Below are 24,674 nucleotides of genomic sequence, written 5' to 3' on the forward strand. Positions count from 1 at the left end.
GGAACTGAATACTTCTTGGAGGAGGCTACAATGTATATTTCCCTTAAAACCAGGGTGTTACCAGAGAGGAGCGAGGACATATTGTACAGTTCAAAATACAAGTGTTCCCACCACATGCCACTGATGGCACCTCGTTCAATGCTCATCGTATTAAAAGCTGTGCCCTTCTGTTATGTGAGGTAAAGGAAAGTGATCGCACAGATTGCAAGCCAGGATCGCATGCTATATTTGACAATGCAATGCACAGGAAAGGAGTCTGTCTCTTTGCTTATGTATATATCTCTTTCTGTTGATGATGCCTTGCTCGCAGAGGTGCTCAACACACATCTGCGGACTGACAGCAATCGGAATGGTGACAACATGACAATAGGATACTTTGGGAATGCGACAGTTCACAATCCCATTACATAAAAGTTCTTGTTTAAAAAAAAAATCTGAGATCTAAAAAACCAACCAAAACTTCCATATGGGTTTGGTGTAAAAGCCATTACCACAGTGTGCCACCAGACAACTAGAAAACCAGCCTGTGTCTGAATCCTAGTTTAGTTATAGTCATAGAGGACAGGGAGTGATAAATAAAATTCAGAACTGTGTCTAGAACCTCGTTTATCACAACACTCAGAGCCTCCTTAGTTCTCTCAATGCAGCTTGTAACAAGCCAAAAAAAAAAAAAAAAGGTAAGAGAGAGAAAAAGATTTGATCATCACCACGTGCCTCAACATCTCTGGTGTGGGTTTTAATGAGCAAAAAATGCTTGAATTTCAAACATCAGAAAGCAGGAGGTAGAAGAGAAGCAAAATCCATCAGTAATTCATGCCCAGGATTATCTATTCCTGATTAATGGTGTTAACTATAGAGGAGAACATGAATTTTTCACTATGCACCACAAATTTCTGTGACACCCCATTCAAAAGCAAAAATCAGCACTCGAAAACAAAACAAAACAAAAACTAAAGAAGGCAGCAAAAGTAGACAGCAGCTAGTCATCCTAGTTTAGTCTTTTCTTTAGATATTCAAGATAGATCATAAACTGGGTTGGTTGAAAGTGTAAAGGGTCAGACTTTCCAGATAAAAACGCGAAGAAATTACATCAGGGGTAAACTTGGGCAGAATCGATATTTTCCTATGTGCCTGTGTCTCTCTAAATCTGGAGTACTTCCTCCTGGACACAAGATATCATTTCAATTAGGATGAAACTATTCTACATATGAGAAGAAAACAGTTGATTTCATTTGTGTATCTAAAACACGTTCATTAAATACCAAAAATCTCTTCTTCCCTCTCTGTCAAAGTTTCGCATCAGCTTTTAATAAACAAAAGGGCTTTTGTTTCTTGTTTATTCTACCGTGTCTACATAAAACCAATTTAACTCCATCTACTACCTTAAAGGGACCATTTTCTCAGAGACATGCATAAGTTGACACTTAAGGTTTACTGGATACACATTGGATACACACTGGATACACACATCCTTCTTCATTAGCTGGGCTAAGGTCAATTTTTCAAAGGGAGCAATTAGTATTGTAAGAAGTATAGTATACTAGTATAGTAAGAAGTGTATCTTACTGCAGACTGGGGAGACCCGACACACTGAACTAGTAACACTGTCGGAGATTTGCAGGGAAAGTTGCCTATTCTTTTAAAATAGCCCTCATTGCACCCAAGGCAGATAATAATAAAACTGCTGCCACGAAATGTCTATCATCTTTTCCTTTTTAGGGGGAAATACATAATTTACAATGGCTGGTTTGCTCATGATGGGATTTTATTGAACTGACATCTACCCTTGTAATAAATTTATCAAAGGTCAGCTTAAATGCATAATATCAAACATATGTTTTTAGGAATAAACCTAGTTGGCAAATGTGAACGAATGTGTCTCATCGTGATTATGCTTATCACCACAGAATGAAAACATCATCAAACCATTTTGAACTAAATGAGAAAAAAAATGACAAAAGGTACTAAAAAGTATTAAAAACAAAACAAAACAAAATAAACACAGTATCAGGAATATGTGTTAAGGAAACACTATATAAACAGAGTTACCGTTGAAGAAAAAACAACTTGTATTCTTGTTCTACTCATTTAAAATAATTAATGAATGTCAAGGAAATTGCCCGGCTTTCGAGAAAAAAAAGAATCAATTTACATGGCTTGACCTCCATTGTAATGATGATCATGTGAATAATCATTTTTATCATGAAACAAGACTGTTTCCTGATGACTTATGCCCTACAATATCCTCACTGGGGAAGATTAGCTAGTCCCCTGGCCTCTGGTGGCGTTAGGCTTCTGGGGAAGGGTCAAGTCCCACAGACCTGCTATTTCTTTTGAGGTACTTTTCACTTGAATGCTTCATGTTCTGGTAATACCACCGTCGCTTTCCCCCTTATTATTTCATTCTGCCTAAAAACACTGATTCTGATAATCAGGCGAACACTCGTTCAAGGTCTTAGAGTATCTTTAGTACACAGAAATGCCACTCATATCAGTCAGAGGTATAAGGCAAGCAAAGGCAGAAGCTATGAATGCACAGGAACTGAAGAGTAAAACCTACTACGTGATTTAAAGCTCCACTGTAGGGAACAGAGCGTTGATTTACGTACATATATGTGTGTGTCCCTGTGTGTGTATATATGTGTAAGTGTGTGTTTATCCTAAAAGGACTGCCTAGCGTGTGATCTTGATATATTTGGCACACTGCTGTTCACAAAACACAACCAATGCACTGATTTTAAATTTTTCCTTTTAAAGAAACGCATGTGAACACTAGAACCAAGATATTTTTTTCTCTGATTTTAATGTAGGGAAAATGTTACAAATAGATGGAGGGGGGAACTTGACTGGGTGGGGGGGAGCTCATGGGCAGCTAATCAGTAATGCCCAATGGACCCATTTTGCTGAAGCACTTATGAAAACAGACCGGCTCACAACCCCCCTCCCCCCAATTCCTTCCCTAGATACTGATCTGTACCTAAAATTTATCGGAATGTTTTCTAGCTGATCATTATGTACTAATGTCTGTTACACGATTACAGTAAAACCCTCTATTCACATTTGACTAATTTTTTAAACAGAAGAGTATGCACAAAACAACATCTAAGATACTCACTGCAGAACTTCAACATCGCAAGAGTAACACAGCATTTTGCAAATACAGTGAAGAACCATTCTATGGATGTTTCTCATCTGTGGTACCACTAGGGCTTTCTTCAAGGGTAATTAAAGGTGACTTCCTCTTGGGGTCATAGCTTGGCCATCAGTCCAGGAAGCATTATTAAAAGGTGAGAAACTCTTTTGACACCTAACACTGGGACCCCCGTCTTTGGCTTTGCTGTCTGCAGCCGACCATCTCTCAAAATGCTGCAGAGGACTCCTTAGCCTTCTCACTGGCTTTCCTTGGCTGTCTTCTTAGCCGATAGAGGGGATGTTTCTAGGAAATTATCAAAGTCTGAAGGAAGTGCAATATAAATTAGGGAAAACAGAGAATGAATTGTGAGAACCAGGTGTTTCGGCCTCATGGAACAGTTAATGGGTCTGCAGAAATCTTCCAATGGCAAGAAAACACCAATTATTAGGGAAGAGAGAGCTTCACTGTTTGTGAGTTTGTTTTTATGACTTCCGATAAATAAAAGCATATGTGATAAAAAAGTTATGTAACATCTTACAATTGCATTATTTCAATAATTAGAAATAAAACTGACTTTATTTTTGATGTGTTTCCTTTATTAGGTTCACCATGATGGTCGCAACTTGGTCTTTACTCAAACCACGGTTTAAAAAAAAATTAATAAAGCACTAAGAGAAATCCCTTCACCCACCAGTGGACGTATCTCAATTGTTAAAATCCCAATTAGTCTCAGAGTTATCAGTGTGTGTGGAGGGGCAGGGGGAGCAGAAGTGAAAGCTTGTAATGATGGATTCTCATGACACGAAACCACTCCTCCCTCTTGGGATGAGACCGGTTCTTAAGAGTAGAGATAACGTGCTATTTCAGGATCGGTGTGTGGGTGAGTAAATTTTCTGTGGGAAAAAAGTAATAAAATCCAAAGGACAGCCATAAATCTATCCAGATTACCATGGAGATGACATTTGGATGGTTCTTCAGATGGTGTCAGCATTATTTGCTATAGTTCACTATTTTACATATTTTCACATTCAACTTCCCTTAGGTTAACCTGCACCAACAAGTGTGGAAGTGTTGACTGTATTTTTGCCTTCGGGTGAGAAATTCACAAGGGCTGTCAATTTCAAAATAGTAATAATCACAAAGAAAACACACAATGTCAACAGCACGCTCGGAGATCCTATTTATTTCGCGGTCACTTACTGTAAGTGCTGTCCTCGTCTTTTGTGCCATCGATGGTTCCATCCGCCTGCAGCTGCAAGTGGTAACCTTGGCGGCTGTAGAGTTTGGTAACTATGCCCTTAAGCTGAGGCTCTGCGAAGAGAAGGAGGATTTGGATCAGTCGGAAAGTTGTGCTTATGTAGTTGAAAAGACGCAGAAGTCAAAATTCTGATTTCATTTACAAACTTTAGCGGAAAAGGTCACACCACAACTTTAAAGAGTCCTCTGAAAGGAAACAGGCAAACAAACTCCCAAGTTTCGGAGGGAATCTCCAAGCTGAAGAAAGCTTTGATTTCTACCTCATCACCTTGGTAAAGCCCTAAAGCTTCTGAGGGCAGCTTGTTTCTGAGAGAGTGTCCCCTGGCTTACAGAGTGGGACTCTAGCTCACTGAGCGTTCGGAACAGGTTGGCAAATGGCATATTCTGCCTTTTAACGATGTGCCACTTCTCATGAGGAAGGAGAAGGAGAAATACAAAGACAATTTCCAGTTTGACAACGAGGGACCAAAAACACACTCACAAAGACTTCTCTCGGCATTATCACTCTGCTCTTCGAATAACTAGTCCCCTCCATTCTGAGAGCTTTGAAAATGCATAAATAATCTGAAAGCCCGTCAGAAAGGACTTACATTTGGAAATTGGAGCTGTGATACAAAGAAAAGGGGAGAGGAGGGGAAAAAAATCCATTATCATACCCTGTCCTGTTAATTATCCTTAGGGAAAAGAGGGGGCAAAAAGAGCAGGGTGTTTGTTGGTGGGGAGGAAAAGGAAATTAGTTTATACAGCAATATGAGTATCTAAATATGGGTTCTCAGTTACAATGATTTTCAATTATGAATCACCACAGATTTAATAAAGTACCTAATTTACCAGTAAGAACCATGTTATCCAAAATTTGCTTTTAACTGAATGCAGATACCTGCACCAAAATCATATGTATGTGATCATTCACGCCACATAATCATGCTCTGCAACTGCTTCAGCCTTTTTAAAACAAGCCCAATTAACAGCGAATGCCTTGCAAACTTCGTGCAAACAGAAAATGGATGTCTGCCTTTCCAGTCCATAGTGTGTAGAACACATACAGAGAGAACAAATTGATGAGTACGTCTGAAATTCAGTATTATTTAGCTCGGTAAAAGTAAGAAAACGGCGTAAAGGATGCATTTGGGGAAGAAGGGCTAAATAAGCTGTATGTTCGCCTTGAAGCTCTACCTTGACGCAACCTAACACCTAGAGCTGTGTGAAATTTCCCCTGGCACGGGGATACCGCGCTACTCTTCTCACGGAATAGGTTCCAAAGGACCTACAATCTGGCTGTGAGTTTGAATTCTCTCTTCAATCCAGCATTTTAGTAGCAAGTAACCAGTTTCACGAGTCTAACCAGATCACTAAGCTCTTGGCCACAAGGTTCTAGGAATCCACTCCCCCCTCTCCAGCAAATGTTTCAACGGTGCACTACAAGTCAAGTCTGTCCCGATAAGCTCAGAAGTGATCGAAGAAACAGAATGCCTAGAGAGCCGAAGCCCATGGCGGTTTTTTTTTTGGGGGGGGGGGGGGGAAGCTGGATCAAGGGAAGGGTCAGAGCTGCAGGGGTAAAGGCAAAGGAGGGTTTCCCCCGGGTTCGCTAGGGCGGGCAGTGGTGTCTGCCCAGCTCGGCGCCTGCAGTTTCCACGCCACACACACAGACATACACGGCGGACACGTCTGGGTCACGCGTGCCAGAGCCCCCGGGCGTGCACACATGGGGCACGTCTGAAGCTGAGGGCGTGCCCCCCCCCCCCCCCGTCGGCTCTGGCCCCGGGCTCTGCGCCTGTCCCACGGCAGTTGCAATGCAGCAAGCCCGTTACGGCTACGAACGCGGCGAGAAAGCCATCGCTTCCCACGCACGCACACCGGCTAGGTGGCCGCATCCGCACCAGATGGGCCCCCGACAAACTCACCTACGCTTACATACACGCCCTCCAGCCCCCTCCACACTCGTAAAGTATTGGGGGGGACCCCAACCCACCCCAGCCCAAGCCGGCCAAGCGCCCCTTCCAACCTGGTCTCCTTCTGCGCCTCTTCTTGGAGCCGAAGAGTTTGACCCGGGAAAAGACGTTTAACTTGTTTTTGTCGCAGCTGGTCTTGCCTTTGCTGGGGCTGCTGACACACTTGCAGGCGTTGGATTTCTCGCGCTCGCGGGCTTGTCTCTTCTGACGGATCAGCGAGCTGGCGATAGCCGCCGCCATGGCCACGACGCCCACCACCACCACTTCTTTGGCGGCCCCTCTCCGGCTTCGCCTTCGCCTCCGCCTCCCGCTCCTCCGCGGCGCGTCCGCTCGGTCTCGCGCCGCGGCCGCCCTCGTCTCCCCGGCCGGCGCTCGCCCGGGCTTCTCGGCGCTCGGCCCGTCAGCCGAGGAGGGGGCTCAGCATGCCGTCCGGGCTCCTGCGGCGGGGGTCCGGCTCCCGCGCGGGCGGGCGGACGGCCTGGGTCCGAGCCGACGCCACAGCCCCGGGCCGGGATCGCGGCGAGACTGGCGGCGGAGGCAGCGCGGCGCGGCTGCGTGCGCTCGGCCCCTGCGCCCCGAGGACACTGTGCGAGTCCAAGTGGCTCGGGTCGGAGTTTGGCGGCACCCCCCCGCCCTGTGCCGCGCGGAGGGGGCCGGAGCGGGGAGGCGGGCGGAGGGAGCGGCGCGGGCGGGAGAGAGGCCGCGAGCGCGGGCGGCGGGAGGGAGGGGGGAGGAGGAGGCAGCGCGCGGGGGAGCGCGCCCTCGCCCTGGCCCCTCCGAGCCTCCGACTAGTCCTTGCAACTTCGGGGCCTGACGATCGGGAAAAGTTGGCCCGCGCCGGCTGGCCGACGGGGATCAAACAGGTAACGGCCTCGCATCTCGGCGGCGGCGGCGGCGGTGGTGGCGGCGGCGGCGGCGGCGGCTGCTGCTCTGGGCGCGGCACAGGCTCTGCATAGCAATCCGGTCGCCGCAGGCACCCTCCGGAAGCGCGCCGCGGCCTCCCCGAGGCCCCCCTCCCCCGGCGGCCCCTCCCTCCCGGAGCCCAGCCCGCGGGCTCCCCGCCGCCCCGCCCCCCAAGGCCCCGGCGGGCCGAGCCGCCGAACACCTGTAGGGGCTCCGGCGCTGCCCCACCGCCCGCGGGTTCCTGCCCTCCTCCTCCAGAGCGGAGCTGCTGGGGGAGGCCGGGATGCAGGGGGCCCCGGGAGGAGGTCGTGGGGCCGGGAAAGCCGGGGGTTGCCTGGAGGTGGGGGGCGGTAGGGGGGGCGGCTGTTTCGTTAGTGTTGGACTCTTAGGGGGCCACACTGCCCTGAGCTGGCGCCCCTGGGAAGTTCGCCAGACCCCCGCGCCCCCGCCCTGGTCTGCGACTCACAACAGCCACCTCCCCCGAACACACACACACCCGCCGAGGCATTACGCGCGGCGACACTTGCAGCCCTCCGGGAGAGAGGCCAGGGCTCGAAGACGGGTTCAGCCCTCGCGGCGGCGGCGGCGGGCACTGCAGAGCTGCGCCCGCACACCACGCTGCCACCCAGCGGTTTTCGCTCACTTTCCATTACAGGCCAAGATGTGCGGTCCGAACCCCGCTTTTCCTCCCACCCCAAATCATTGCTTTGAAAGCTTGGGTGGTGTACAGAAAGCGGTGTTGGGGAAACGCGGCGCCGAACCTCGTTATTGAAGTCCTGGCCCCATCTCCAATCTCCTAACTTCTTTCTTTCTTTTTTCCCTGCTCCTCCAGATCTAGCAGCCTCTCTCCCTCCAATTCAGGAATCAAGTCTGGCTTTTTGCTTGCCTCTCTCTATTCACAGGTTCTGTCCTTTCCCTGTTCTATATTTTAACCTGGAGAAGAAAGAGGAGTTTCGAGGTCAAAAATGCAACAAAGAGAAGGATCCATCCACAACCCCATCTTCAAAGGGGCACTACTCTTTTACTCTTTTACTTGATTTCTAACACCAGAAAGGAAGCTGCCAAGAGTAGGGCTGCTCTGTCTGGGGGCTGCCACTACACTCCTTTCTGGACCTCTCCCTCCCCCCTCTTCCCAGATCTTTTCCAAATTGATACAGACGCAAACAGAACCAAATGCCCAGACCCCCGTCCTTCTTTTCTCGCCTGAGCTCCCAACTAGGAGACCCGTTCAGCCTTCTTAGCCCATCAGAGCTGTATCACCTGACCCTTCTGGAGATTTCCCTGCTCCAGAGGGGAAACTGCTGCCACCTCCCCCTCCCACTTGTCCCCAGTCTTGAAATGTCTGCAGCCCTATGGGAAGCTCTGATAGCGGTCTGCAAAGACTGGCTGGAGTGAAGGTTGCAGGACCGAGGTGGAGGGTTGCAGGAGAGTCGTCATTCTAAAGGTCTGCAATTGTCTGCAGGTTAGTCGACTCCTCTGTGTTTTGGGCTTTCCCAAAGGCTCACGGAGGACGGGGTGCAAGAGCGTTTCAGCACCTCAAGCCAATTCAAGCAGCCACTTGAGACACTGATTCATAAGGGAAAAACCCTGGTTGGCTCCCATTGCACTTCGAACGCCTTGAGAATCTGAACTGGGTCTTGGTCAGCACTACATTCCCATCTGCTGGCACAGCTCCTGTCATATAGTTTATGTTCAATAAACAGTTTGTTGAAAATAATTGACAAGTGACTGATTTACATTGCTTCTTAAGAGGAGCAGGATGTTTCCTGGCTCGGAATGAATGGGATTCAAATTCCAGTTACCATGAAGGGAAATAATCTCACCAAAAGAGGCCTCAGAAGACGATGTGACCAGGGCCAAATATTTGGGGTGTGGAATGGACCTTAAGAGGTTTCTACTCCCTCTCAGCATGCTGTTACCTTCCACTGAGCCCCTGGGCCTCTAACGCTCTGGGACTTGTCTGCCCATAGACCGCAAGAATTTTCCTGTCTCCTCGCTTAAGAGAACTCACAGAGGCCTGTGGCTGGAGGGGGATTCATCCCGGGGGAAGGCGAAGGAAAACCATTTGACTTCGGGTCCATACTATGCAATTATCCTATCCAATCGGCTTAGCCATTAGTTACGCAGAGATTTCTCATCCTTTCCTAACTCCCATATGTATTTCACAGGTGCCTCTCAACTCAGAGAAGAATGAATGTAAGTCTCAAATTCTCCAAGGAGAACTGTGCCCAAACCCCATTCACCTTAGGAAGGCAGAATGAAAGAAAGAACCACAGGCCACCCTAGAGAAGGATATTTTGCCTTTCCTTTCTGTCTTACTGCCACTTCACCAGCAGGATGGCATCTGAGCGGGAGAGTGAAGACCTTTCTTTCCACACTTATTTCCACAGTGTCTTTTTCTCCTGTCTTGCTTTGTTCCTACCAGTTCACACTGTATCCTGCTGAATCCCAGGGCACCCATTTGCTCCGCGCTGGTGGGTCCACTCCCCTTTGCTCCTCCCGGACCTCCACTTCCCACTGCACTGCCCACCAAGCTCTCTCCTTAATCATGTTCAGGAAGAAAGCACCCTTAGCTGCTTTCTTCGGCCCCATTCACAGAGAGTTCTAGCCTGGGTGACAGGAGGCATGCGTTTTTAATCCTGTCTCTGCTAATCGGCTATGTGACCTTGGGTGTGTCGTTTCTTCTGCTGGGGCTACAGTTTTCCCATCCTTAACATCATCCTTCAGACAAGCTTAATGGCTTTCAAATTGTATTCTGCAGAGCCCTGAGAGTGGGTGGAGAGGCTGTACGTTCCCTCACCTGTGTTTCAACGAGAGCACCTCTGCTTTCCTCTATTTTATATACCTGGGCTCACTGTATGATTTCTTTCTTTTTTTTTCAAGACCTATTCATTTATTTGAGAGAGTGCATAAGCTGGGGGGGCAGGGCAGAGGGAGAGGAAAAGAATCTCAAGCAGACTCCCCACTAGGCGCGGATGGAACCCAAGGACTCGGGGCTCCATCCCAGGACCCTGAGATCGTGACCTGAGCCGAAACCAAGAGTCGGATGCCCAACCCACAGAGCCACCCAGGCACCCTTTTATGATTTCTCATTTAGAAAAACAGCAAGAATGATTCCACTGCTAAAACAAAAACGTTTGAAAATCTCTGGATGAGATCTTCCTTAAAGTTTTTCTGCCTCTGAAGCCAATGATTTCTTGGTATACGCCCCTGTCCCTGCTCCCTCTTATTTTTCCCCTCCTCATCCTCCCCACCCCTCCCCTTCCCCCTCTCACCCCACCAGAACATAAACCCTAAATTGGACTCCGGAGAGAACTACCACAAGTCTTTTTGGCTCCATTCCTCACGGGTTCACTGGAGAACCAGGTTTTCACATTCTTTTCAGGGGGAGTTATTTGAGTTATCAGATGATAGAATGCTGATCGTTCTCTGCCAATCTCTTTTGGCAAGCCTCTGTAAAGAAGCTGGGAGGATCTGCTCTCAAGAGGCATCTCCAGGAGAGAGACAGAAACCCAAACAGATGTGACTGCGATGAGTAAAAATGAGAGAACTCAGACAGCCTAATCAGGAGCAGCCTTAGTACCTTCTGAGCAGGAAGGAGTTGGCTGTCTTTCTGAAACTCTGCAAATGAGAGATTTCAAACAACCATCGTTCGTGAAGATAAACATAATTGGAGCCACTTGCCAGTTAGCTCTCCGTCTTCACTTCAGCGGTCCCGCAGAACCCCTCAGTGACCAGTTACCAGGGCAAGGACTGATGATGAGCTCAAAGGGAGGAAAGGGAGACAGGTTCTAGTGCACCAAGGTCGAGCAACACGGGGATCTCACCATTCACCAGGTAGGGCAGCAGAGGCGGCATTTAAGAGACTGGGCAGCAAGTGCCAAACCTTCGTGTCCACCTAATTACGTACAAAAGCCCAGAGAAACGACTGGATAGAAATACAAATGAGGAGATTAGAGAAAAGCCATTAGCCAAGGCTCTTGCCACTTAACTCCAAACAGGAAGAAAAACACAATTTAAAGAAATCCTGTCAATGTCCCACTGGAATTCCAGGGACAGAAAGAGTGACTACTGTACCTGACACATTAATCAGCTGGCAAAGAGTCTCTCCTAGTCAGATCATTTGGGGGAATTATGCCTCAGAAATAAAGGTCTCCAGAACCAATTTTCTAGAAATGGATCAGCTCTCCTGATTTGCATTGCACCAGGATGGTGGCTTGGTCCCCACTGTGTCCTCTGTCTGGGATCATTCTCTAAATACTTCAGTTACAGAGTTTCCTGAAGCCACCTCTGCTATATACTTAAAAGCAAATAAACAGGGCACCTGGGTGGCTCAGCTGTTTGAGCGTCTGCCTTCAGCCCTGGTCGTGATCCTAGGGTCCTGGGATCGAGTCCCCTCTTGGATTCCCTGCTCAGAGGGGAGTCTGCTTCTCCCTCTGCCTCTACTCACGTGCTTGTCCTCTCGCTCCCTCTGTCTCTCAAATAAATAAAATCTTAAAAAAAATAAAAGCAAATAAACAAATAAAATCAATGGGGGACACACTCATTAATTCTGATCCTTAAGAAAAATCCTATAACCCATATGAAAATTTTATTGTTCAGTCATAATTTATGAACATTAAAACCATAGAGCACCCTGATGGTGTTAATCATATCTATGAATTCAGCTGTTTGCCATTTAATTAGCCATAGCAGCTGCAGCATCAAGCGTTCAAGGCCTCTGATTACCTGCTTGGTCATTTAATCAAGAAAACCTGGAGAGAGGTCTAGGATTGCTGAGGTGGAGGTTTCTCCCTTGATCATAAAAAGAGAACACAAGGAAATGAGCTTAAGCTTCGGTATGTGGGGATTTAAGTTTTGTACAGGTAAAACATCTTTTCAGTAAGGGCTACTGAAAACCATAATTGAGGGAACCCTGGGTGGCTCAGTCGGTTGAACGTCTGGCTCTTGGTTTCCGCTCCGGTTGTGATCTCAAGGTCCTGGGGTTGAGGCTGGAATAGGGCTCCGTGCTCAGCGTGGAGTCTGCTTCTCTCTCCCCCCACTCTGCTCCCCTACTCCAGCTCGAGTATGCATTCTATCTCTCTATCTCTCTCTCTCAAATAAATAAATAGATACAAACTTTAAAAAAACATTATTGAGTGCTGATTCTCCTGTGGAAGTTTTATCAGTACAACAGAAATGTTCTCTGTCTCGGTGAGTATGTGAGTTGATTCCCGTCTCGGCTCTCATTCTGTCATTCGGACTGCACGACGATTAATACACCCATGGGCTACAACCAAGAAGTGGTCCCTGGAAAGGGGGCACCAACAACGATTACTGAGAAAGTTCAAGGTGCTGAACTCAAGGGCATGAGATAGTACCTTTGTCTTTGGAAGATCATACTGAGTGAACTTGGATCGTGTGAGTCCAGGCAGTCACAATCATTTCGTAAAGTTTGTCATCCAAGGGGTAGGAAATACTTTGCAGATAATGGTAAATTTATTCTTAACCAAACGAGTTGCGTTACTGCTAACAGAGCCTCCAGAGCCAACAAAAGCCCCAGCTTCTCTGAGTTCTATTCATTTTTCTTCACTAATATTCAAAGATTTTGAAGGAACGATTGCTATTTTGCAAACTGACTGGTGGCTAACAGACATAAATGAAGTGTTTCTATGATGAAACATTTATGGCAGACTAGAAATGTGCAAGACTCAGAGGCAAAATATCTATAACACTGGGTTCATTTCTTGCCCAGTGAACCAAATAATCTAAATGAAAAGCTAGGGGGGGAAAATGACGCGAGGATTTGAGGCAAAAGCAGGCAATCGGTAATTTTTCTGGATCTAAGCTATTTCAGGAAATAGGATTTCTGGAGGAAGGTGACCTAAACTCAAGATCTGAAGAAGGGAATGCAGTGTTTGCAAATGATCTAATGTTCAGTATTACGTAGCATACGGGGGCGGGATTCGCGACCAGCATAAGGAACTCTGGACTGATTTCCTATTTGCCAATGGCGCTTTTTCCAACAGTTTCCTACCGAGATTTGCCATTTTTTAAAGAAGCAGAGAGGTAATGGGAAACTATTTCAGGGCTCTCTCAGGATTAGCAGGCCTACCACACTTCTTTTCAGACACTGGCCAGGATATGGGCTGGGGACCGGCTGAATTTGGAAGGAAAGGTATCCTCTAGATTCGAAGGAGGGGATGAAGGACAGGTCCACAATTCATCTGAGAACTCTGCAGAAGTCCTAGGTGGTCTCAAACTCCACACTCTGCTTTCTTTTTTCTTTTCTTCTTCTTTCTTTCAGGGGGAGGGGGGCGCGGCAAAACTGGGGTTTCAAATGGAGAGAACAGTCAACAAATGCTGTGGTTGTAATTGCACAAGGCATTTCAGTGCTGTTTTCTTTCATCCTTCTAACAACCTATAAGGTGGGCATTGCCATTTTACAGATGAGGAAAGTGAAGTCTAGAGAAACAAAGAGATAGATCCATCAATGATGATCTCCTGCCATGTCCGTCGGAGGCAGTGCCAGGATAACTAAAGATCCTCCGTCAACACAGTCTATGCATACAAGTCAAGCCCTTTACATATGACTTTTTCTTCCTTGGCACTGGGTCTGGAATTTGGCTTCCTGATCAGTGACGCCTGGATATGGCTATCTCTTGGCTTGGGCACTGGGAGAAGATGGAATCTAGCATGACTTTCAACTCAGTTATGTGTTTTCCATTTTAAAAAACAAAAGTGAATTTTGAAGCAAACAACAGATATGATCTCTACATAGCTTGGTCTGTGCGCTTTGAACAATAACTTCTTAGAGTGACATTTTAAGAAAACATTGCCCCCTTTCTCACTAAAATTAAATGACTATAAATCACTGCTTTATATCTTTCTGGGTTTCTCAGCCCAGGGAGTCCTTTAACACCAGGACCCGGTCCAAGTCATATAATCTGGGGTGACCCCAAGCACACTTGGGACTTTATCTTCATCACTCCTTAGCAGAAGCAGGAAGTTTAAGCACTCCAGTTTGCTTGGTTCTTTTCATACCCGGAAAACTGGCTCTCCACACCATAAGATTTTTCATGCCATCTGCTTTCAGCTATGGGAAGCCTGAGTTCAGCCAAAGAGTGAAAAATATTGCACACAGTGTATTCAGTTCCATGGTCTGAAGCCCAGGACTATGGTTTTGAGCTCGAGGATTTCTCTGGTATCCATTCAGACTGATTTGCTCTGGCTTGTCCTTTCTGACAAGCAGCTGTAAGTATAATCAACAGATTGAAATTGTTTAATAACTTCTCCTGCCACCACCGAAGACCTCGAGCAATTTGAGAACCTGATTTCATAACAGGGACCTTGATGCTCAATTAACAATCTCATTTTAGCAAAGAGACGTGAGGCAAGAGAAGTAAATGAGTTTTTCTAAGGCTACGCTGTTCATTCGTTCATTAAAATTTACTGAGAACTCTCTGCCGTGCACTGAGTTAAAACCTAAAGGATGCAAAGGTACATATGAGCTATAATTTATTTATTGAGCGCTACCTCTGTCCCCAGCAGTAAGTACTTTATCCTGCTTTACTCACTTAATACTTACAACTTATCCCCATTTTACAGATGAAGAATCTGAGGCAAAAGAGAGGTTAATGAGTTCATGCAAGTAGTAAGACATAGAGCTAAGGGGACTCAAATCCATGCATTCTGACTTCATATCCCATGTTGCTGAAACTGCTCTCCTGCCCCCCTCCTTCACTGCCCCTGAGTGCAAGTGGAGGATAAAGAGAAGGAAATAAAATAACTAAACCACAAGTGTGATTGAGCAGTGTAAGATGGCGCCAAACGTCCAAAGTGGGCGGGCACTAAAAAAAAAAAAAAAAGGCACAGCTAACTCTGTGGGTAGAGGGGACAGGAACTGGGAACCACTTCAGAAAGAACCACCACCACCACCACCGCCACCAAATCGTCTCACCGAACATGAATTTTGGAGGACGAGAAAGAGCTAGAAAGTTGGAGAACAAAATTGGGTAAAGCCAGACTTCCAACCTGGCTAAAAATTACTCTTGATGCTAAATTCTTAGCAGGCCTTATGACTTTCCCTCAGCTGAGAACTTATAAAACCTTGCATTTTTATGCCCCTCCACTTTAAATCACTTGGCAACAAGTGGATCTCTTATCTCAACCGTTCTCCAGGAAACTATTTTTCTGGGAAATATTGATTACTGGTGTGGCCCTGAAGCATTTTGGGGATTGGGAGAGATAAGATGTACTATGTGGATATTCTGATGGACATTCATGAGTTGTTTATTTCACGCTTGTAAACCAATTGTCTTTCCTTTCCCACTGATTGTGTTCAGTATGTATTGTGACTGGTGATGTTCAATGTACAGTAGTTTACTGATTTACAACCACCATGGGCAAAGGATTTAGTAGAAGTAATCCCTTTGGAAAGACGCCAAACAAAATGAAAATTCAATTGGCATGTATGCCACAGGGAGGCAAGCTATCTCCTGCAATGACTGGGGTGAACTTAGGGACCAGATATTTGCATGTGGGCAGTTATTAAATAATTTCATTATGATGGTGATAAAATTTGAACCTAACAAATGAATTAAAGATGATAGAAAAATGACTGTCCAAGCCAGAAAATCCTAGTAGTTCCGATTGGAGAGGGACAACTAGGATTTGGTTGGTATTTGAATATACTAAAATCATATTTGAAGAATCTTCCTACTTAACTACATTCCTCTTCCGGCCACTAAAAAACCCACACCTGCTTGCTCTGTCCGAATCTTAGTATCCTTTGGTCTGAAAAAATATATACTTTAAAGAATTGTTTAGGGAAACAACAGTGCCTTATTTCACTGTAAGAAGAACCAAGCCAAAACAAATAATCCAATTAAAAGGTGGGCAGAAGACCTGAATAGACATTTTCCCAAAGAAGATATACAGATGGCCAACAGATAAGCGAAAAGATGCTCAGCATCACTCATCATCAGGGAAATGCAAATCCAAACCACATTGAGATATCATTACCTCACTCCTGTCACAATGGCCAGTATCAAAAAGATAAGAAATAACAAGCGTTGGCAAGGATGTGGAGAAAAGGGAAAACTTGTGCACTATTGGTGGGAATGTAGGCTGGCGCAGAAGAAAACAGTATGGATGTTCCCCAAAAAGTTTTAAACAGAAATACCATACAATAAAGAAATTCCACTTCTGGGTATTTACCAATGAAAATAGGAACACTAATTTGAAAGGATATATTTGCCACTATGTTCACTGCAGCACCACATTCAATGGCCAAGACATGGAAGCAACCCAAGTATCCATCAATGGATGAATGGGTAAAGAAGATGGTACACACACACACACACACACACACACACACTGGATTATTACTAAGCCATAAAAAGAATGAAATAGCGCCATTTGAGACAACATGGATGGACCTAGATGGTATTATCCTGAGTGAAATGAGTCAGAGGAGACAAGTACCAAATGATTTCACTCATACGTGAAATCTAAAACAAACAAACAAACAAACAGAAACAGACTCATAAATACAGAGAACAAATTGGTAGTTGCCAGAGGGGAGGGGGTTGGGGAATGGGTGTAAAAGGAAAAGGGAATTAAGAGATACAAACTTGCAATTATAAAATAAATAGGTCACAGGGATGAAAAGTACAGAATAGGAAATCTAGTCAATTATACTATAATAACTTTATGTGGTGACTGATGCTAATTACCCTTATCATGGTGAGCATTTTATAATGTAAGTAACTGTTGAATCACTATGTCATTTACCTGAAACTAATATAATATTTATATCACCTACATTTAAAAAAAATAACCAAACTAACACACTGTGTGCACACTTGTGTGTGTGTGTGTGTGTGTGTGTGTGTGTGTGTACACACACACTCCGGGCAGGCCCCTGGCAATGCTGTAAAGCCAGTGCCTCAGCCCAGATGCCCACCGTCCTAATTCTTCTTCATTAAAATTGTCCTTTCCTATATCCCATTCCTGGGTCACTGCTTTCCAAGATGACAGACAGTTGATCGGATACTCTCATCAGAGCTGGGATAAGTTCCAGTATCTCTGCACGACCCCTCCCCTTTACCCCCAATGGGTTCATTCTGATGGGGATTTTATGGAGGCACAATTATACTAACCAAAGGGTGCCTCTAAGGGTGACATTTTAAATGGCAGAAAAGGCTGTGGGAGTAGCTTTGAGGAAGGAAGAGCTTTGGAGAACACCTCAGTTTAAAATATGGACTCCGAGAGACACACCGAGGGTTTCAGAGGGGATGGGATGGCCCAGTGATGGGTATTAAGGAGGGCGGGGATCGCACAGAGCACTGGGTGTTATACACAAACAATGAATCATGGAGCACGACATCAAAAACTAATGATGTACTGTATGGTTACGAATGTAATGTAATAAAAAATAAATAAATAAAAATAAAAGTTCCCTGCCGTTTCATAGCACTGGTTCTATGAACGTGTGTGCCTATGAGTGTCACACGACAGAAATTAACAAGTCAGACACGCTCATTTAGCTCCGGTTCAATTTTTCCTTCTCTTCACACTCAAGATTCTTGAAAGTCTTTACCAACAACCCATTTCCTTACTTCCATTTGCCACTCACTCTGATTTTATCATAATTATATGTATGTGTGTGTATGTATATATATATTCTTAGTAATTCCTCTACATAGACTTCAATATCCCTTTTAGAGATGGACAGCTAGTATTTGCTTGGTATTTAAATATACTTAAAACATGAAAAATATTCCTACTCATCATATGCCTCTTCAGTTGTGCGCCTTCCATTGTTCAATTACTTTTCTTCCATTCTAGAAGTTTACCGCCAATGCTTCATCTACTGCCTGTCCTTAAAGGTCTCTCTATTCTTCTTCTGAAACTTCTGTTAGATAGATGTGAGACTTCATTCTCTCCTCATGGATCCTTCCTTCTCTTCCCCAGTTCCTTCTCGTCATCTCTCTGTGTAGAATCTGGGTGCTTCGCTTATCCCCACTCTGAGCTTAGTCTATTGTTTGATTTTGTTTGATTTCATTGACAGAAACACATATGCAATATGACTAATTATATTGAAGCAGTCATCAAAATCTCCCAACAAACAAGACCCAGGGCCAGACGGCTTCCCAGGGGAAATCTACCAAACATTTAAAGAAGAATTAATAACTATTCTCCCGAAACTGTTCCAAAAAATAGAAATGGAAGGAAAACTTCCAAACTCCTTTTATGAGGCCAACATTACCTTGATCCTAAAACCAGACAAAGACCCCATTAAGGAGAATTACAGACCAATATCCTTGAAGAACACAGATGCAGAAATTCTCACCAAGATACTAGCCAATAGGATCCAACAGTACATTAAAAGGATTATTCACCACGACCAAGTGGCATTGATTCCTGGGCTGCAAGGTTCATTCAACATCCACAAATCAATCAATGTGACATAATACATTAATATATTACTGATTATATGATAATATATATGACATGTTAGAAATTATATACATACATGCAACCATGTGCATATATATACATACTTAATTTTTACAATGGCTTTTTTATCTTTTCTCATATGTCTGCTATTCTTTTCATGACATGTTGTTCATACCTTATGGATTCTAGACCTTCCTTTATTTTACTGAACATTTTGAAGGTACTTAAGCTAAAGTCTCTTTTACACTGCCTTATTATACAACTTTTCTGGAACCTGGATTACTCTGCTTATTGTTGCTGCTGACCCTCCCGGCAGTGGTTGATTTCTCTTCTTGCTCTGTCCACTTGACTGTGGCCTCACCTTTAGCATGAGAGCTGTTTTCTGTAGAAGTCCTACGTGAGCCCTGGATAGCAGAGTTATCTACTTCTACCGGTCCGTGTTCTTTCTCTGCCAGCACGCTATGGATTCCACTGGATGAAGGTGAGTTTTTAATTTCCCAGCTTTTTAATACCAATTAAGATGTGGGATTCCAATTTCTTGTCCTCTAGCCCCAGAATGAACACTCTGCTTATATCCTGTGACCCTAGGCTTTGAGTCCTAATGTATCACCAACTGGACAGGATGTCCTGGCTCCTCGCTTTATAGAGGAAGCTAAGGGCTCAGTGTCAGGGCTGTAACTTCACCTTAAGCCCCAGGGCTTACATCCATTTCTGATATTCTTGATGGCCATTCAGTTCCAGCTGTGACACTTTGCTTTGGCTTTAAACTGCCACCTTGTCTCTATGACCAGGAAAATTTCCCTTTTTTGTTTTTTATTTTTTGTGTGTGTATTGTCAGACTTAAGATAGTATTTTATCCACTATTTCTCTGTCTTTATGGAAGGTTAGGGGTTCCTGCCATACCTTAATTCAATGCATTGACTAGATGTCCCTATTCGACCTACGTCCACCATGACACTAAAATTGCTTTTACTAAGATGATCAAAAGCCTTATTGTCACAACTGATGATGGCTTCTCAATCATTGCCTCCCACAACCTTTCAGCCATATTGCATACCATTGGCCATTACGTTTTGGACACTTTTCCATAGACTTCTCCCAGACTACATTCTCCTGATTTTCCTCCTGCCTGTCTTTGTACCTTCTCGGTTTTCTTTTCCTCTTACTGACAATTTGAGTTCCTTAGGATTCTGGCCTATGTCCTCTAATTTTCTTCCTTATTCTTCTCTTTCTAAGTATTTATTCTTCATTCATCCATTCAACAAATGTTCTTTGAACATTTGTTCTGTGCCAGGCTGAGTTACAGGCATTTAGCAGTGAACAAGGAAGGTCTCTAGAAGGGGATGATATTTGTTGACTTTTGAAATATGATAATGACTTAGCCTCACGAATAGTGCAGGAAATCATTACTTTTTCTACAATAACAACTCTAAAAATCTCCAGTGCTCGTGACAGGGTTCAGACCATGCTACCCCAAAATATGGCACTTTGGCATATTGAATATTTAAGGCTAAAGGAGTTTGAGAAAACAGCAGAAGCAGAAAGGTCACTGTGATCTTCCCTCCTCCCTTCTCCCCTGATACAGGCCATAAACCCCTCATGTGAAAAGTGACCTCTTTGTACCTGCAGGAGAAAAGCGTCATATCTCCAAAGACAAGCGACGTCAAGAAGAATGCCAACAGGCTTTGCTAAGTTTCCCCTGGTTTACTACATTTACTTCATACTCTTTGGCATATCGTAGTTCTACCTGACTGCCCAGTCTTCATCAAACCTAGTATAAAAATACTCAGGTCTAATTGTTCAGGTCTTCATTTCCTTTTGAAGACTCCTATGTCATGTGAAACTTGTATGAGATTATTTTGTTTTTCTCTTGTTAGTTTGTCTAATTTTCAGATTCAGGCAAGGACTCTAAGAGGGCATAGGAAACTTTTTCCTCCCCTACTCTTTCATTGGCTCACACAGCTCCTCTGAAGTCTATATATGGATGCTTCTCCCCAAATGGCACTCAAGACCTCGAACTCAACAAATCTAAAGTTGAACTCAGCTCCCCAAATTGATTCCTCTTATCTTATTTCGTATGGCTACTAAGTTTTTTTCTTCTATCATGCTCCTTTCTGGATTCATTCACCATCTCACCCAAGATAGAGATTTGAACATTATCCTGAAGTCTTCCTTCCACAACGTCACATCCAAGGAATAACTGAGTAGTGCATGTTCTACTTTCTTAATATTGTTTCTAAATTCCTATTGTTAAAATTTGCACCTATGCCTATTTCATTTCTTGCCTGAATTTCACCATAGCCTCCTCTGTGGCCTGTGATCAGACTACTTTGCTCACTGCTACAATTCTAATTGGCAAATCTGATCATGTTGTTAAGTCTCAGTGGCTCTCCACGTACAAGCCCTCCACAATCTGGCCCCAGACTTCCTGCCTCAGACATACTGTATTTCAGACATAGCAAAGTCTTACCTTCCCCAAAACAAAGCAACCCCCTCCAGCCCACTAGCCACTCCAACTGCTGTATCTTTGAAACCTCCACTCCCTCCTCTTCGGCAAACCCTTCAGGATTTATCTCTGGCATCATCTCCTCTGGGAAACCTTCCCTAACAATCCCCATGTAAAGAGAGTTTCTTCTTCTCTGCTCTGTAGGATCCTATGCACATAGTTATTATGGCATTTATACTATTTATTTCTGTCGACTTGTCTGTCACGCCCACCAAACAGAGAACTCCCTGAGACAGGGACTGGGACTTCATCTCTGGATCCCCACATCTAGACTCCATAAATGATAGTTTCAAGGCTAAATGAATTTGCTAACTCTTCCTTCTCCATTTAGAATGCAGAGAGTAGGCACCTAGAGCAATGAAATGAAATACAGGTCTATTTTGAAAAAGTAGGTTCTTGCGCAACTCATGGTGGAGGGTGGCCGTGTTTTAATTATAAATAGAACTATGTCATTCAGTCATTGAACTAGGAACAGGGAGCTACTGGATCCTTGTGAAAGGGAAAGTTAAACAGGTTAGTAATGAGATTGGGCCCTATTTGGGTCAATAAAATAATTCTTTAGAAGTCTACAACAATTTAAGGCTTGACAGAGTACTTTTACAACAGCCATTGTCTTATTTGATCTGCATGGGAACCTGTGAGGTAGCCAGAATGGGTTTCAACTAGACACATTTTACAGACAAGAAAATCATTTCTCACTGAGAGGTCATGGTTTGCCTTACATCACAAAACTAATTTATTTATTGATCAGTTTAGCCCCTACCTCATTCCAAAGAGGGATTGCGGTTGCCTACAAAAAGATGTACAGGAAAATAAGACCGGGAAGCGAAGAAAAGGTTATGAGCATGAAGAAAGACGAGTCAGACGCTAGAGACAGCCAGCAGGGTTTCAAACCCAAGGTCCCATTAGGCTGTCTCCAGAAGCTTTTGAACCACTGGGTGGTGATCCACAGGAGTTTTGTGTGCATTTAAAAAACAAAAAAACCAAGCAGCTACGATTTTGACATCACAAAGCAAGTAGCCTGGTATCTATTAGAATATTCTCCCATCAAATGTAAACACTAAAAATTAAAGCCAAACTTGAGTCACTGCAATTATCCTGCTTGGACTAGAAAGCTATTTAAGCAACAGACAGAGACAAGGTGAAATGAGCTGAGACCACAAAGAAAATTGGTCCATGATAGGGCAGGGGCTGGGGCTCGTTCTGCAGAGCTACATAAATATTAAAAAATCAACTAGATCAAGAGGTGACTCGGTTTGGGAGGTAAACCTATTCAGTTTTGATCACATCGTGTTTTATAGACATCCAGCTGCTCCCAGATTTTGATGAGAGTTTAAATAATCCTGTGGCTTTACTTGCCTCCTATGCCTCAACCAGACTCACCGTTACCATTTTCCTCAGTGTTTTACTGAAATTGAGAATGATAATACCTATAAAGCCTCTCCCCAGCTGACATTTCCAAGTCTCTTCCCCAGCACAAACAAAATTAGAAAATGGAAAATATAACCTTTCTTGTCCTGTAGTTTCTTTACAGGATATAAAATGGAAAGATAGTCTCTATTCAAGAATCATGACCAACTAGCAGGAATAATAATCATGATAATCACAGCAGCCAACACTGAGCATTTACTCTGGGCCAGGCACTGTTTTAAACAGTTTACATACATTTACTTATTTAATTTTCACCACAATCTCACGAGGTAGGAACTATTATTATTTCCAAGTTATAGATGAGGACAATGAAGTATACTGAGGTTAAAAGTTTGCCTAAGGTCATACAGCTAGTGAGTGGCGCCCCTGGGCTACCAAGCCAGATAAACCCGCCACATGCAGACATGCAAATATTCCTAATTCGTAGTTGTTCAGTCAAATAGATGGATTATATATTTTGCTTTCTGTTGTTTACATCATTGCCAATTAACATTCCAGTAGTGCAAGCTCAGGGAAAGTAAAGACAGTACTAAACTTCTAGAAAGTTCCTTCCATGAATTTCATCAAAAAGTGGGAACACTTCTCAGTCTTTTTCCCCTCAATGCTCATTGCAGTGATTTCTATCATGCTCTATAGCATTCAAATCACTTCTTCACATGTATATAGCTAACCCTGGTGTTGCCATGGAGATTTAAATCAATGCCACGAGCTGGGGCCTAATTTGCATATTCTGCTGATTAGCAGGGGCACTTGGTAATCCCTCCCATCTGCTTGCATGACTAATCGCACGTGTTGGCAATGTATGGGATTCAAGAATGTTAGGAACTGATCCTCTCAGGTTATTTAACACTTCAGTTCTGTTCAGTAACAGCTTAATTAAACCTTGAGGGGGGAAAAAAAGGTCAACAGACAAATAAAATTAAATCTTTTAGGAAATTAGCTAATGAGAAGGGGAAGTTAGAATTCACTGCTGCAAGGAAGAGCAAAGAATATTATAATATAAAACAACAAAAATGGAACGTTTCATCCTGGGTATTCAGGAGTTGAACATCCCAACCAACCATCATTTACGAAGTCTTCTCCATGCCTGGCAGTGTGTTATGTGCTTTCACAGGTGTCGTTTTATTTTGTTTTCACAGTAATCCTACAAGGCCAGGAGAAGAGAGGTCGAGTCATATGTTCAGATTCAGAAACATCGAGAAATACTATCTGAACAAAACTGGACCACCCAAATGTGTCTGACTCCTTCCACACCACTGGAGTGGGACTTGGAGATGGAGTTCACTTTCTATCCAATATCTCAATTCTCTAGAGGACAGAAACAGGGCCAAGGAAGACAAGCTCCAGGGAAACAGATTAGGGCTCACTCTGACAAAGCCGTATCTAATAATGGGGATTGTCCCAAAATGGATAGAATACATTATTTTGGGAGGTGATCAGGGCCCTGTCATTGGAAGTGTCCACATAGAGAACTGGGGTTCACAAAGCCCTGGTAAAGACCTAATCAGATGTTACAGAAGAGATTCTTGCATTAAGTGAATGATCTGAATCATTATGGACCCTCTGTCAAAACCCCAACACAAAGACCACTGGAGAAATCTGTTGGTCAGAAAAAGCTGACCATGTGAACCATGCTAAGTAAGAGAAAGTACCCCCCGATGGAGTCTCAATAGCAACTCAAAAGTTGGCCAAGAGTACTTACAGGGTTTTAGGGGCCGGGGTTGGTCCTAATGTGTTAAGGCAGAACTTTTAAGTATGGTCCTTACAAATTCAGACCAGAATTTATAAACTAGATGAGTTGCTAGAATAGTTAATGGTCTTCTCTTTAGGACACATGAGTTATGTGGAATTACTGTCAAAACAGTCTGAGCTAAAACACAAAACAGCAAGAGACTGTCCCAGAGCAGAGGAGAATACGATGTGACAATCACACATGTTATGAGACCCTGGATGGGACCCTGCAAGGGAACAAGAACATTAGTGGAAAAATTAGTGAAATTCAAATTAAGTCTGGGCTTGGACAATAATATGCCGATGTCGGTTTCATAGT

General features: G+C 44.2%; 1 protein-coding gene across 3 annotated transcripts in view; it reads right to left on the reverse strand.

Annotated features, from left to right (window-relative positions):
• The window catches only part of FGF13 (fibroblast growth factor 13), a 481,330-nt gene that overhangs the window by 60,170 nt on the left and 396,486 nt on the right, over positions 1-24,674 (reverse strand). For 2 of the 3 annotated variants that reach the window (XM_045996541.1, XM_045996540.1), the window contains exon 4: positions 4,334-4,444. In XM_045996541.1, coding sequence (XP_045852497.1) covers positions 4,334-4,444 — 111 coding nt within the window. Of the gene's footprint in view, positions 1-4,333; positions 4,445-6,395; positions 7,309-24,674 lie in introns of those variants that run through there. The other variant, XM_045996542.1, reaches the window with a different exon arrangement.

This window comes from Meles meles, chromosome X, assembly GCF_922984935.1.
Source record: "Meles meles chromosome X, mMelMel3.1 paternal haplotype, whole genome shotgun sequence".
NCBI lineage: Eukaryota > Metazoa > Chordata > Mammalia > Carnivora > Mustelidae > Meles > Meles meles.